This window comes from Vanessa cardui, chromosome 7 (genome assembly GCF_905220365.1).
Source record: "Vanessa cardui chromosome 7, ilVanCard2.1, whole genome shotgun sequence".
NCBI lineage: Eukaryota > Metazoa > Arthropoda > Insecta > Lepidoptera > Nymphalidae > Vanessa > Vanessa cardui.
Window position 1 is genome coordinate 1,357,156 of NC_061129.1, and position 14,860 is coordinate 1,372,015.

The window sequence follows — 14,860 nt, forward strand, 5'->3', positions numbered from 1 at the left end:
ACCATAAAACCGGTTTTAAAATAAAATATGTTGTTTTTAAGTAATTGTTAACGTCAGATTACAAATTCAAGTGAAATCGTAAAACGAAACGAATCTCATTTTATGTCGAATCCGAATGGCTGTCGGCTTCAGTGTCGAGTTCGCGAATTATTTAGATCAAGTTTTTATGCAAATATACTAACAATCTTATTGAAAATTTAAAGTCCAGCTTTGTGATTAATGTGTAAGTTTGAAGCTTAATGCAAAAATGCAACCTACAACGATGCTTCCAAAACTTACTGATTCAACTCAAACGATGTGAGTAACTTGGTATTTAAAATTTGCTTATGTGATATTTTAAGGAAAAAAAGCGTTATATTTCTCCGATACACCTTAAGTATAAGAAATTATGTACATCATAAACTCGATAAATAATTAATATAAATGCGAATTAGATATAACCTGTTAAAGTTAAAATTTGTGTCTTGCAAGCAAATGACCTCTTTAGAAATTGATTTTTCAGTTAAAATGAGAGGCTTTACATTTAAACCCTATACTGAAAACAACACTTAATAAATTATTCTAAATTTGTATAGTTAGCTTAAACCTATTAAATTGATTTGCATAAACAAATTAGTGTAATAAACTTATAGCTTCAAATTATTACACATACATCTTAAATATTAATCATATGTTTCTAGCTCATTTTCGGAAGGTGATGGTGTCTGTAGTTCCGAAGTTTATGCATCAGATGTAGTAGTGACAACTAATGCTGGTAACCATAATCATGGTAGTTCAAAAGTTAAGCTGAAAAGCCTTGTTGACTACAATTGGGAGCCCAAGTTCTACCCAGGCCAGCTTTTAGCTGTTCACATTAGTGGCAAATACTTAGCATACAGTATCAAAGGTAAGATTATTTTTGTTCTGTATATGTGTTGTTACTTGACTATACTTGACTAAGTTATTAAGTTACATGTTTTTGTTATTTGTAGCACCCAATGCTGCCAACCCTGGCACATGGAATGGGATGGTGCGTGTAGTTTATAATCCTGAACCAGGCATTGATCGAAGAACACTTATAAAAGGCATGAAAGGAGAGGTTAGTATGTCTATCATCATAATTTAAGTAAGATATTAATAGGAAGTAGTTTCATAGGTCTAGTAAATGATGATGATCATTTTTACAGTATGCCTTCTTTTTGCCTTGTAACAAATGCCTCCTCTAACTGTTATCATTATCTTCATATGTTTTATAGGCTCAGTTCAATCCACTTCAGAAAAACAGAGAGGAAGATCATAGTGACTGGAATTTAAATTTAATTATAACTTTAATTTTATAAAATTCAATCTAATCAAATATAGTCTCATATTGTGTATTAATTTTTTTATGTATTATATTTTTCTATAATAAACATTTTTTTTATTACAGGTACAAGATCTAGCATTTGCACATATACCAAATCAAGTGGTATTGGCCAGTATAGATGAGATGGGAAACTTTTATATACATGAAATTGAAGTCACTGAAAGTGGACTGCGGTAATATTTCAAATTATTGATCTTATAGTATAATAAAACAAAAATAGTTATTTATTTTAAGTATACATTTCAATGGTGAAAGGAGTAAATATAAATACACCATGGATGTATTTACTCAATGTTATTTAAATAGTTTTATTGTTGTTATTAAGTACTTCAAATACTTCATGATGAAAATATTTTTATATACAAAACTATATCAGTTTACCAATTTTATTCATTTTACTTATGCTACTGAAAACATACTTATTTTATTTTACAAAGGTAATTAATATCACAGGTTATTTAAACATGAACAAATTTTATCATGTCAATTGAAGGTCAACTATTTATGTTTACTCTGGACATTAGAACTGTTTATTATTTTGAGTGTGTTCTAAATGATAATTGAGTGAGTATTGTTTAAATAAATGTAAGATGAGAAATTTGGTACATAAAGCTGATGGTTGATAGACCAATTTTTTAAATATGTTGATAATGGTAAGAAGTGTAAACTATTCCTTACTTTGTGAAAATTCTAAAAATTATTTTATTTGTTTAACATTAATGCTTCTTAATTATGACTTCATAATCAAAAATTAGAGTATAATTGAAGTAATACATGAAACCGTTTATATTCTTAATTGAATTATTAGCAATAAATTGACTGTGTTATTTACAGCTGCACATTATCGGCGGAGGTGCGCGAGGACACCGGGGTGGGCGGCAGCACGCATCGCGTGGTGTGGTGTCCCTACATCCCCGACGAGGACGACGCGCCCGACGACGACGTGGCGCGCCTGCTGCTCACCACGCACGCCAACCAAGGTCGGCGTCGTGTACCTACTTGCGTTTATTATTAGTAGAACAAGACACATATCATATGTGCAGTGGCGTAGCTATCGTAGGGCCAGGTGGTGCAGTACACCAGGGCCCCGGAGTTCAGGGGGCCTTCTAAGCTAAACCTTAAGCTTGTGCAGCTACAAAATCACTACCCTACGCACTAGATTTCTTATTTGGTATTTAAAATTTTAAAGGGTAATTATTAGTTAAAGATGGCCCTGAAAGACGGGGCGAGGGCCCGATACTTTTTCTATTGCACCGGGGCCCTCCTCACGTAGCTACGCTACTGCATATGTGACTCTTAGGATATGTAAATGGCTGATTTACTGTAATATAGTTACGGCTTCTTAATTAAATATGTGCATGATTAAAATATATTAAATTCGACATTGCATATATATCCGCAGCCCGCATGTGGAACATCCGCGCGTGCTCGGCGCTGTGCGGCGCGGCGGGCGCGGGCGGCGCGGCGGGCGCGGGCGGCGCGCTGGGCGCGGGCGCGGCGCTGGCGAGCGGCGCGGGGCGCGGCGCGGGCGCGCACGGCGGCGCCGTGCTGGCCGCCGCCTTCTCGCCCGACGGCACGGCGCTCGCCACCGCCGCCGCCGACGGATACGTCATGTTCGCGCAGGTACTACATAATACTTGGCCTGATTGATAAGAACTGTCTCTATTTTCAACCGACTTCAAAAAGGAGGAGTTTATCAATTCGTCTGTTTTTTTTTTTTATATAATATTTATTTAATATTTATATAATATTATAATATATTATTATATAATACATCCTCAAAAAGAGGCTATCATATTTTTTAAAAATTTAGTATCTGATCTAACCACAGATTGGTTTATTCACAGGTGTACATGAATAATGAGAGCAGCCCGCGCTGCTTACACAAGTGGCAGCCGCACGGAGGGAAACCCCTTAGCTGTCTTTTCTTCCTTGATAACCACAAAAACTATAACACTGAGTAAGTTCTTATTTAAATAAATAAAATATATATTTGCCACCAACCAGTGACAAGGCTGAAATTAGAATTATTACAATCAAAAATCTCTCAACAAATGTATTTTTTATTTCAGCGTCCAGTTCTGGAAATTTGCTGTAACGGGTGCTGAGAATAATACATCCATAAAAATCTGGTCGTGCAAATCTTGGAATTGTCTCCAGTCGATTACATTCTCTCCCTCCCTGGGTGGGGATACCCTGGGCATGAAAGCCATGTTGGATACCAGTGCTAGCTACTTACTACTATCTGATTTTAAGACAAGAAGTCTGTATGTGTTGAACATGGCAAGAGACAGCGAGGACACAATGGCCTATTGCAAAAGCATATCTGAGTTCCTCTTGCCATACCCTGTGTTGAGCTTCTGTATCGTCGATGCTGGTGAGTACAAAATCAGTTATTGAAATATTTTTAATACATACTTAATTTAACACTCTTTATATAATTCATGTTCATGATATCAACATGGGTAATATTATTGGACATTAAGAGGTACTTAGCACTCCACAGACATAAATGAAACATGGATTAAAAAAAAAACATCTAAATGTTCAATAAATACATGTCGTAATATATTTCTTTTGTCTTTGACTACACTCATTCACCTATAAAAATAAAAGTACGAAATAATATGATATTGCCCTACCTACTATGACGAAATAAGGGAAGTAAAATTGTTTATTTCACCACAGAGGAGCAACAGGTGAAATGCGAGTCGAGCTGCGACGACCCGTACCACACCAACGGCTCCAGCGGCGACGTGGGCGACTCGCCCGACGACTTCGAGGTGCACCACGACGTAAGATAATGCTTTTCCTATATCGCATTACGCACGCACGCACACATACACACTCTCACATATACACTCTCACATACACACTCTTCAATATTACTTTCGCTCCCTAAGTTTGAGACTACTTGGTTATAAGGCTTTGCTTAAACCCATCTCTTATCATCAGAAGCAACATTACTGCTTTTCAGGTTAAAGTTTACTCTCTTTGCCAGTTCAATTATATGCGCCAGACACATAAAAACGTAGTTCCAAGGTTAAACAACAGCCTATAAATTCCCCCTGCTGGGCTAAAGGCCTCCTCTCCCTTTGAGGAGAAGGTTTGGAACATTCTACCACACTGTTCCAATGCGGGTTGGTGGAATACACATGTGGCAGAATTTCTATGAAATTTGTCACATGCAGGTTTCCTCACAATGTTTTCCTTCACCGCTGAGCATGAATGAATTATAAAGACAAATTAAGCACATGAATCAGCGGTGCTTGCCCGGGTTTGAACCCGCAATCATTGGTTAAGATGCACGCGTTCTAACCACTGGGCCATCTCCACTCTCACTAAAATTAGACATATTATTAAAAATTAATTTTCTTTAAATCTACATTTTGTAGAGTAGAACATATTTCCAGTTGACCATGAATATCTTTACTTTAATAGTGTGTGTCTATTGATACTCAGAGTGTTACTATACAACTCACACCATAGCAGCTTACAAAACACATTCGCACTGTAGATGTAATACAAAAGAGTAGGAACATCATTGTGGAGTGAACTATCCGCATATAGATTTCTTTTTAAGTTTACATAATTACTTTTGAACGCTACCTGCATTTCTTAAAAGTAGATTTTTTACATTTTGTTTTGTATAATGCAGTGTAAAAAGGGTTATATATTATTTAATGTAATATTATTTCTTATCTTTATTTTGTAATAATTTAAGTTGTATAATATGTGACTATAATATGTTGGTATGGTGTGCGTAAGTCGGTTGAGTCCCCACACCAGGCTGTGTGTGTGCAGGAGGAAGGCGAGCGACGCGTGCGCCTGCGCCTGTACATCGTACAGCCGAAGGGACTGCAGGAGGGCGAGCTCATCTACGCGCCGCGGCTGCAGAGGAATACCCTGCCCTTGCATGGTATGCACTCATATCATATCATATCACTCATATCATATCATATCACTCGTATTCTTTCAACTATGTGATGTAGCCTAGTTATCAGCAGTAGATGTAGTTTATATTTTAATTAATATTTATAGATTTCAATTTTTTTTGGTATGATCGCTATAATTTCTGTCAAAAATAGTTATCGAAAATGTTAACTAAATGTATATGTGCCGTATATGCACATAGGTATTAAAGTAAACAGTTAGTAAAGTTACGTTTTCAATGACTAAAATATTTCACATCTGTGTATCTCATATTCTTTGGCATATATCATGTATAAAAGTCGAAGCATTGCATACGTAAAACAGTGTCTATCAAGTGCGTCAGTCTGTTTTTTGTTTTTTTTTTTATGGAATAGGTTGGCGGACGAGAATATGGGCCACCTGATGGTAAGTGGTCACCATCACCCATAGACAATGACGCTGTAAGAAATATTAACTATTCCTTACATCGTCAATGTGCCACCAACCTTGGGAACTAAGATGTCATGTCCCTTGTGCCTGTAGTTACACTGGCTCACTCACCCTTCAAATCGGAACACAACAATACTGAGTACTGTTATTTGGCGGTAGAATAACTGGTGAGTGGGTGGTACCTACCCAGACGGGCTTGCACAGAGCCCTACCACAAAGTATAATAGTACCGTCTCGTTAATAAATCGTGAACCAGTTAGTGACTTTCATTATCCTCTACACAAACCCAGCAACATATACATCAGTTGCATATCAAGGTAGAAGACAAATATATGATTGGTGGCAATGGTCTAGATCTGGAGCAGCTGTCACTGGAGGAGGGCTCGGCTGCGGAGGGCGCGCTGCCCACCAGCATCCTGCAGCAGCAGACGCAGCAGCTGAAGAGTCTTCTCATGCGTTCCCAGGTCGGGGCCTGGCCTAACCTAACCTAATATGACACATAACGATCTGACGTCACCTGACCCCATACTTAATACAATTTGTAAACCTATTTTCAGACTCAACCTGGTAGTTTAATCGGTCAACGGCCAGAATCTCCCACAACAATGCCCCCTCAACTGAATCTCATGACTCCTGATGCGTTTAGGTATGTTACAGCAGGAATATTGTTCCTCAGATTATTATCAAGCTTATTCCTCAGATTTCAATAATAAGTAAATTTTAGTCATGACCTCTAAATAATAATTGTGATTTTACAGTTCGCCGGGTAAGCGGGAAGACGACGATCCGCCCCTGTCAGCCACACCGGAAATCAATAATAAGCCGAGAGTTTCCACCGGAGGTAATTACTCTGATAATCTAAATAAAACACAGCTCGTTTTATTCTGTCAATATATATATTATTTGACAATGCGAAAAATAAAGTGTCAATTATTTTAATCAGTATAAAATGGGAATTTATTAATGGAAGTTGAAAATAATACTTAATTTATTCAAAAACCGTAAATAAAAAGGCATTTTTTTAAAAGTTTGTCACGTGATACAAAACGCTCTTGATCTGCTGCTGGGCTTATGATGAAGTCACTTGCTTATTAACCTAATTTGCCTACTATACGTACCACAGATAAAATACAGACAAGTGAAATCACCGACCCCATTGCAGCGCCATGTTGTCCAAGTAGCGTTTTCGCGTGCTATTTAAATATGGAATTTTTAATCTAATATTTTTCGACAAATATGTACTAAAACTAAAAATAAAAACATCTTTTACTAAGTTCCTCAACTTCTACTAAAAAACGACTTCTATAAAATGGATGTTAAAAACCAGTCAAATAGCATATTATGTTTAATTTGTATTTTAATCTCAGTCACTTACGATACTTTTTGATGTACAAAATAAACACTTGAAACATTATAGGCCTGGTGTCGGTGCCCACTGTGGGTCTGGCGGAGGAGGGTCCGGAAGTTTCAGCGGTGGCAGTCACAGGGGTGGAGGGGAAGACATCGGGCGGCTCCAGCCCCAGCCGGGAGGTGCAGCAGATTATGTCGCACACCACCACGCCCTTCTACACCGACATGGTGAGATATCCAAATCAAATCAAATCAAATCCATAGCGAATCCAACTAAACACTATGAAAGACAAAACCAGAATCTGTTCCTCTTAGCCTCTTGAAGTCGATACGACACTTGTAAAATTATTTAATAAATTATTGTTGTTTTTATACGGCTAACTAAAAATTAATTCTGATGTCTTCTCTATCACTGATAGTTGCTGAGTATTGAAAGCAGAAATTGGAACTAGAGTTTTTCTGCAACGTTTTTACAGAATCACTATATATTTACAACAAATTCGTAATATATTTATTTTTTAAAGTAATGTTTACTTTAGATCAATGGATCATCAGAATCAGGCAGCATTTGATGGCAAAAAAACTAGCACACACAACACAAATTATTATTAATGATGATCATGATGAATATTTTAAAATGATTACGAATGATGACCAATTTTGTTGTTAACTGACTTTAAATTTAACACATTGTATATTTATAAAATTGAATATATTTTGTGTTCCATTTTATGACATGGATGAAAATAAATTGCTCTTATGGTAAAGCCAAATTAGGTAATTCACATCACGTTTCAAGATATAAGTTTTAATCCAACGTTGCACTATACCCGCCATTGTAAACAAAAATTTCATGTATAAAACTACGATGTAAAATTTCTCAGTGCAATAAATATTATATATATTTCAGGAAGAAGAAGAGGAGGTGTCGAAGCAGACGCCGCCGCCGGAGGGGGGGGAGGTCGCGGCCGGCAGCGTCGCCGCGCCCAGCGAACCCTTTTATACCTCTGAACTATTTACGACGCCTGAAAAGCCGCCTCCGCCCGCCAAGCTGACGCATGCTAGTAATATATTATTTTTACTTGTTATTTTTAATTGTATCATATAAGTTTAAAAGTATAAGTACAAAGAATAAATAGTTATAGAAGAAATAAAAAGAAGTAGAGGTGATAAAATATTTTGACAACGATGATTGATCGAAGACTGTTCTGTTTACAAGTCGTACTGAGATATCAGGTTCCGAATTTTGTTGGATGACATTCTGCTACATTTATGTCCATCTAGCAACTTTCTTTTAAAAAACTAATATTTATTCATCAATGGGATATTTAGAGACTCTATTTTTTATGTAAGTCAGTTAATACATTGGAATCATTTTTTCAGATAGCGACACGTCGTGGCCGCAAATATCGCTCGCGCAGATAACCGAGGCCAACCAGAGGAAAGCCTCGAGCGAGAAGTCCAGCACGCAGTCGCTCAGCGCGCCGCCCCCCGCGCCGCCCGCGCCGCCCGCGCCCCCCGCGCCCGACGACCACACGCGCACGCGCCTCGAAGCGCTCGAGCAGAAGCTGGATATACTGACCGGTACGACGGCCCCGCAACGCTTAATTCACATATGTAACGTCTTTCATCACAGTCCTGTAATCTTAGGGCGAGATTTCGTGACATCTTTTCACTCGAGTCACTCAATGGATGAGCACAACGGAGATTTTGACCGACGCGACTCGCGAGAGCGATGATTGCACCCTTTTTGAGAGGATGCAATGTAAATCTTATATTTTTCTACAAATCACGAGTGGCTTATTGCTCATGCTTTGGATTTGCTCAAATTCCGACCTGCTAATTATAAATGTACAGGAGCGCCACATGACATGTAATCTGAGAATATCTGGTTCCACAGAGCTGGTGTCGACGCAGACGCGCGAGCTGCGCGCGCTGCGCGGCGACGTGTGCGCGCCGCGCGCGCAGCTGGACGATGCGCTGCACGCGCACGCGCAGCGCACCGCCGTCGCCGTGGACAACGCGCTGTCGGCGGGCTGGGAGCGCGTGACGCGGCTGTCGGAGGCGGCCAGCGCGCAGGCGGCGGCGGCGGCGGGCGCGGGCGCGGCGCGCGCGCTGGAGCCGCTGGCGCGCGCGCTGCAGCACGAGCTGGCCGCCAAGCTCACCGCCACCGACCGCCTGCTGCGCGACAACATCGAGAAGCTCGCCAGCAGCAAGGTACGATCGTCTCAGACTCCATTTTCATGGCCGATTACGATCCAAATTTGGCGTTGAAAGTGATCAAGTTTCATTTGGAATAGTGGACAACTAGCCGCAATAAAATATTAAAATGCGATATTATTTATTATATTAATACTACTACTATTTGTAAACTCATTCTGCACTCACAGACGGTCATGGAGCGGCTGAGCACCGCGATCGCGACGTCGCTGACGGAAATGGTGCGCGAGTCGTTCCGCTCGGCGCTGTTCGAGAGCGTGGTGCCCGTCATGGAGAAGGCGCACGCGCAAATCTTCCGGCAGATCAACCACGCCTTCCAGACCGGCACCAAGGAGTGTACGTGGACGCTCGGCGAAACATTTTATTAAAAAATAATACTATAATGTCGGAGATTTTTCTAAAACGCAAATTCGAATTTGTCGAATTTTCAAATGTGCAAGTCCTATCATCTTATATAGCTGTACTTATGAAAAGGCATATCGAATTTTTTTCTATAATAATATACTCCAAAAGACGGTGAGTGACGGTGGGTGGTGTGGTTGCAGTCGCGGCCAACACGGAGGCGGCGGCGCGCGCGGCGGCGGAGCGCGGCGGCGCGGCGGGCGCGGGCCCGCTGCTGCGCGCGCTCGAGCGCCACGCCGACGCGCTGGCCGCGCACGCGCCGCCCGCGCCGCACCACTACGCCGCGCAGCTGCGCGACGTCGTGCACAGGTCGGTCGCCCGCGCCCTCTGTACCCACACTGCAGTACACTACAGTATGTGTCACCCGAGCCCTCTGCCCGCAGCGTGCTGGAGAAGGAGGTGTCGTGGTGGCGCGAGCAGGCGCGCTCCGTGCAGCTGTCGCGCGCGCACTCGCCCGCCACGCCCGCCGCGCCCTCCGTCGCCGACCGCCAGGTGCGTCACGACTCGCTAATGTCTAAATAAATCTATAAATCTCTAGTCTCTAAATAAATCTACTGAAAAGACTGTCAAAGTAAAATTCGAGACACGGTATCTATCCGGTATCCAGTTGCACCATTTTCTCTTTCGGTCCTTATCCCTATATATATTAAATAATATGCAATCAAATTTTGTATTGTTTTGGAAAATGAAAACATTTAAATAGTTCTTACATTTAAAGAGTAGGTAAAAACAAGTATCCTGGGTGCGGTCCACAGCGCTATCTAAACATACTAATGGGTCTATTTTTTCGAAATTTGAATCTGTATTTATCAGACGATTATTTTATACTTTTTTACTGAATGTCAATTTATTAGCATCCGCTACGTCATAGTTAAAACATCAACCCTAATTATATTTTGTTTTATTTTTAATTATTAAGATATTTTAATCTTTTACAGAACCATACATCTGTGGAGGTAACTGTAACAAAACAAATATTTTATAGGAAAAAATAAACGTAGTTACTTTGATAAAACTTTTTGTAACATCCAGAGTAGAGTTAAAGATAACTTCGTAAATTTTCAGAAGTCAACCCGTAACGCAAGGAACTGCGTTCAACAATCTTTACCCTACTTGCTCAGAGTACTCTCAATCCTTCAAATTTTAATAGATACTTAGCACTAATATCCAACAAATCATATATTTTTTAATTAGAATAGTAAATAGTTTATGTAATTAATTATTATGGTACACTTAATAGCAACTACATACTGTATACTATAGTTGTATATCATAGTAATATAATTTCTCTCATAGAATTTTCATTCGTTCTAAAACCATCTATAAATGTCTTTTTTAAAAACTGTATTTAATAAGTAATGAACAGGTAGTGCTAGTTATTAAAGGTCAAACTGTTCTAAATGGCAGTCCAATACTCAAGTGATAGATTCGAAGTTATTTAAGAATTACCGTTAGAGACAGTATTTTTTTTTTTTTATGTTATAGGTTGGCGGACGAGCATATGGGCCACCTGATGGAAAGTGGTCACCATCACCCATAGACAATGACACTGTAAGATATATTACCTTACATCGTCAATGGGCCACCAACCTTGGGAACTAAGATGTTATGTCCCTCGTGCTGTAGTTACACTGGCTCACTCACCCTTCAAACCGGAACACAACAGTACTGTTATTTGGCGGTAGAATAACTGATGAGTGGGTGGTACCTACCCCGACGGGCTTGCACAAAGCCCTACCACCAAGTAAAGTCTTCGGTCCCGCCGCAGATGCAGGTGAGCCAGATCCAGTCGCTGATGATGAGCGGCGACGTGAACGGCGCGTTCCAGCTGGCGCTGTCGGCGTCGGACCTGGCGCTGGTGGTGGCGGCGTGCCGCGCGGCCGAGCCGGCGCGCGTGCTGGGCCCGCCCTGCCGCCTCAAGCAGCACGTGCTGCTGTCGCTCGTGCAGCAGCTGGCCGCCGACATGACGCGCGACACGCACCTCAAGCACAGGTCTGTCACCCCAATAAATTACAACGCCTACAATTATTACAACAACAACAACAGCCTGTAAATTCCCACTGCTGGGCTAAAGGCCTCCTCTCCCTTTGAGGAGAAAGTTTATTTATTTATTTATTTATTTATTTATTTATTTATAAGGACAACTTACAAAACATACACCATTTATAAGTTTTAAAATAAAGGTAATTACATTTTTAGCTAAGTGTTGTTTCAATTAAAAGTTATCACGGCATGGAAAAGGACAATATTTTCTATTAACCTAATAATGTTCGGAATATATTCCACCACGCTGTTCACGCTGGGTTGGTGTGGCAGAATATCTCTGAAATTTTTCACATGCAGGTTTCCTCACGATGTTTTCCTTCACCTCTGAGCACGAGATGAATTATAAAGAAAAATTAAGCACATAAATCAGTGGTGCGTGCCTGGGTTTGAACCCGCAATCATCGGTAAAGATGCACGCGTTCTAACCACTGGGCCATCTCGACTCTTATTATATAGAGGATTATTAACGATGTTATAATTTACCGTAAAATTAGTTTATGATTAAAATGTGTCCTTATTGTGTTTCGGTTATTATAATTGTGTTAATGATTTGAAAATTTAGCTTCATTGAAAGTGACAGAATACATCAGAGAAACGAACAATGATAATAACTTTATTAGTTTATTTTCGGAAAACAAACACTACAAAAGAACAGTAATATGAAAAAAAAGAAATAAAATAATACATAAACCAATCAAGAAATACTACCCCAACTTATTGTTCAATTTCTAATCAACAATTAACTCTTAACAGGTATCTAGAAGAAGCTGTGATGAACTTGGATACGACAAATCCAGTGACACGCGAACACCTGCCTGTGGTCATAAGGGAGCTGCAGAAACAGATAGTGGCCTTCCTGAACTCGAACCCGGGCCACGCTCTCAGCAGGCAATTCCGCATGTTGCTGATGGCCACCGAGTCGCTGGTCAAAAACACCGTCTGACCACGGCCCTGCTGCCACTGCCCCTGTGCCTACAGGACTATGCACTGATATTAAACTAGTGATGTGAAAATGTGACTGAACGAATGTGTTAAGTGTGAAGAATCTAATTAGTGAAAATGACACTAAGAGTTAATGATCAATGAACCGCGGCTTTGATGATTATTTTACTTTTTTCGTTTCTCGTAATTTATTGACGCCTAGTTATTGTTTTGTCTAATGAATATATACCCATAGCATAAATGTTTCCAATAAACATGTATTGATTGAACGCTATAATTATAACCAATACTAGTATTATGATATTTGATTGAACAAGTGATTTATATTTTTTAAAGTATATTTTTGAAAAAAAAACCTGCTTTGTTTTCTTTTATTGAAAAATTAATGAATATTAACAATTTCGAAAGTAGTTATCTATAGCATTTGGTATTGTTTTGATCCTTTTTATGTATTTCCTTTTGGTGCTGTGGACTGTTTCCATTCATTTTTAAGTTCAAAGTCGTAACTGTTTTAAAGCAGAAGTTAAATTAAAAAATTCTATACATTTTTTTTGTAAACGGTCATACATCCACTGCCTCTCTCACAAGAGATTAATGTATAAATTGTATAGAATATTTTTATAAGTTATACATATCTCTTTGGAGATAGGTAGGTTCCCATGTGTTACTCGACATGGTGTTGATAAGAACTGATTTAGTATGTATTCAATTATTAATGACAATAGTAATATTTACTTGTAATGAAGGATAAATATATAAACGATTGTTTATATTATATAAAGGCCACTTAATGTCATATATTTTCATCTTACAGTTGCTTTGTATTAAGTCAGCTGTACCCGGCAACTTGTACTGTACAATATTGCCTTATACCTCAACGTCTCAGCGAAACTTGATAGATTCTCACAAATTATAGATGGGGTTTTTCAAATCAGTCATCAGATCCTGCTGAGAAATCGACATTAATGTACTGACAATACTATAGTGATGAATGATCCTATTGTAACATACTGCATGGATACCGTATAGTTATCTAATTTTTATTTCAATTTTACTTTTTATTAAATAACATTGCAACATTCTATTGAAATGAACAAAAATATTGTCGTCAATTTATATCTAGATATAACTTTAAGTAAATGATATGACTGCTATAAGCTTATATAGTCATTAATATTATATGTACAAAACTTACGACTGAGGTTACAACTGTCCTTGTAAATAATACAATGTAAGTCGCTAGCATTAGTTAATATAATGTAAAAAAGTCATTCAAGAAGACTTCTATACCTATTTAAATATTGTTTTTTATGAGAAATTGTTAAAATAACATTTATAAAAAAATTGTAATCTTTATGATTAAATAAAAACTAGGGCTTGACTTAGATGTTCTAGTGTTGAATAACTGTATTCGATTTTATATTCGATTTATGTAAGATAAAAGTATTTTTTAAAATTTTCAAAGGATTGAATACACAACCAACAAATAAAAATAGCTGGTTCACATGATCGTGACGATATTTAAATAACCGCTTAAACTACTAAAAAATATCAAGATAAGATATTATGACAGCTTAATATATCAAGCTATATTATATTGTCAGTAACTAAGACTAGATCCCACAGTGCGACTAATCCCTGTCCCAATGTTGCTTCACTGTGGGATTGTGTTAACCGTTGCTTGTCATCCCGTCGATAGTCGTCAGGATCTTTCTAAACCAGCTTTCGACCTTTAATTCAGTTATAAACTAAAATTTGAGGAAACTAAATATATCAAAATGAATATGTTATATTGTTTAAATTCGATATTTGAATACTCAAACTTTTTGTGTAATTTGGTATGATTTCGTTGATAATAAAATAAATTTTGAAAATCTTAATTTGTTTCTATGAGTCTACTGATCCCTGGGCCTTAAAATTTTTACGTAATTTTATGTTATCGAAAGTAAAAATAAATCTCATTACCGAAAACGTTAAACAATCAATTTAGGATTTTATTTATTTTACCTTTACTCCTACGTTTGAAAGCCGAGTTACACATTAAAAAAAAAAAGTACATACTCTGTTGGTCATATTATATAATTAATCTATGGAAATTAGTAACAATTTTATGTAAGTAATATAATGTTCCTCGTAAATCGTAATTTCGAAATCACGCTATTTTATTGCTAGCATTGAATAGGGCAGAATTTT

At 38.4% G+C, this 14,860-nt stretch overlaps 1 protein-coding gene across 1 annotated transcript; it reads left to right on the forward strand.

Moving 5' to 3' along the window:
• Positions 1-92: 92 nt before the first annotated feature.
• LOC124530845 (enhancer of mRNA-decapping protein 4) lies at positions 93-14,536 on the forward strand. Its single transcript, XM_047105175.1, has 22 exons — positions 93-297; positions 681-886; positions 972-1,078; positions 1,409-1,518; positions 2,180-2,325; positions 2,748-2,968; positions 3,193-3,305; positions 3,418-3,722; positions 4,034-4,140; positions 5,114-5,264; positions 6,062-6,171; positions 6,265-6,353; positions 6,466-6,548; positions 7,125-7,285; positions 7,968-8,121; positions 8,441-8,641; positions 8,958-9,274; positions 9,448-9,613; positions 9,823-9,988; positions 10,063-10,171; positions 11,448-11,671; positions 12,479-14,536. Exons 1-22 carry the CDS (start codon positions 248-250, stop codon positions 12,666-12,668), a joined length of 3,486 nt encoding a protein of 1,161 aa, XP_046961131.1. The 5' UTR covers positions 93-247; the 3' UTR covers positions 12,669-14,536.
• Positions 14,537-14,860: the final 324 nt, after the last annotated feature.

Coding starts and splice junctions, on each gene's coding strand:
- LOC124530845 (XM_047105175.1), top strand. CDS start 248: ATGCAACCTACAACGATGCTTCCAAAACTTACTGATTCAACTCAAACG. Junction 3,723..4,033: donor CTTCTGTATCGTCGATGCTG/GTGAGTACAAAA, acceptor ATTTCACCACAG/AGGAGCAACAGGTGAAATGC. Junction 11,672..12,478: donor GACACGCACCTCAAGCACAG/GTCTGTCACCCC, acceptor AACTCTTAACAG/GTATCTAGAAGAAGCTGTGA.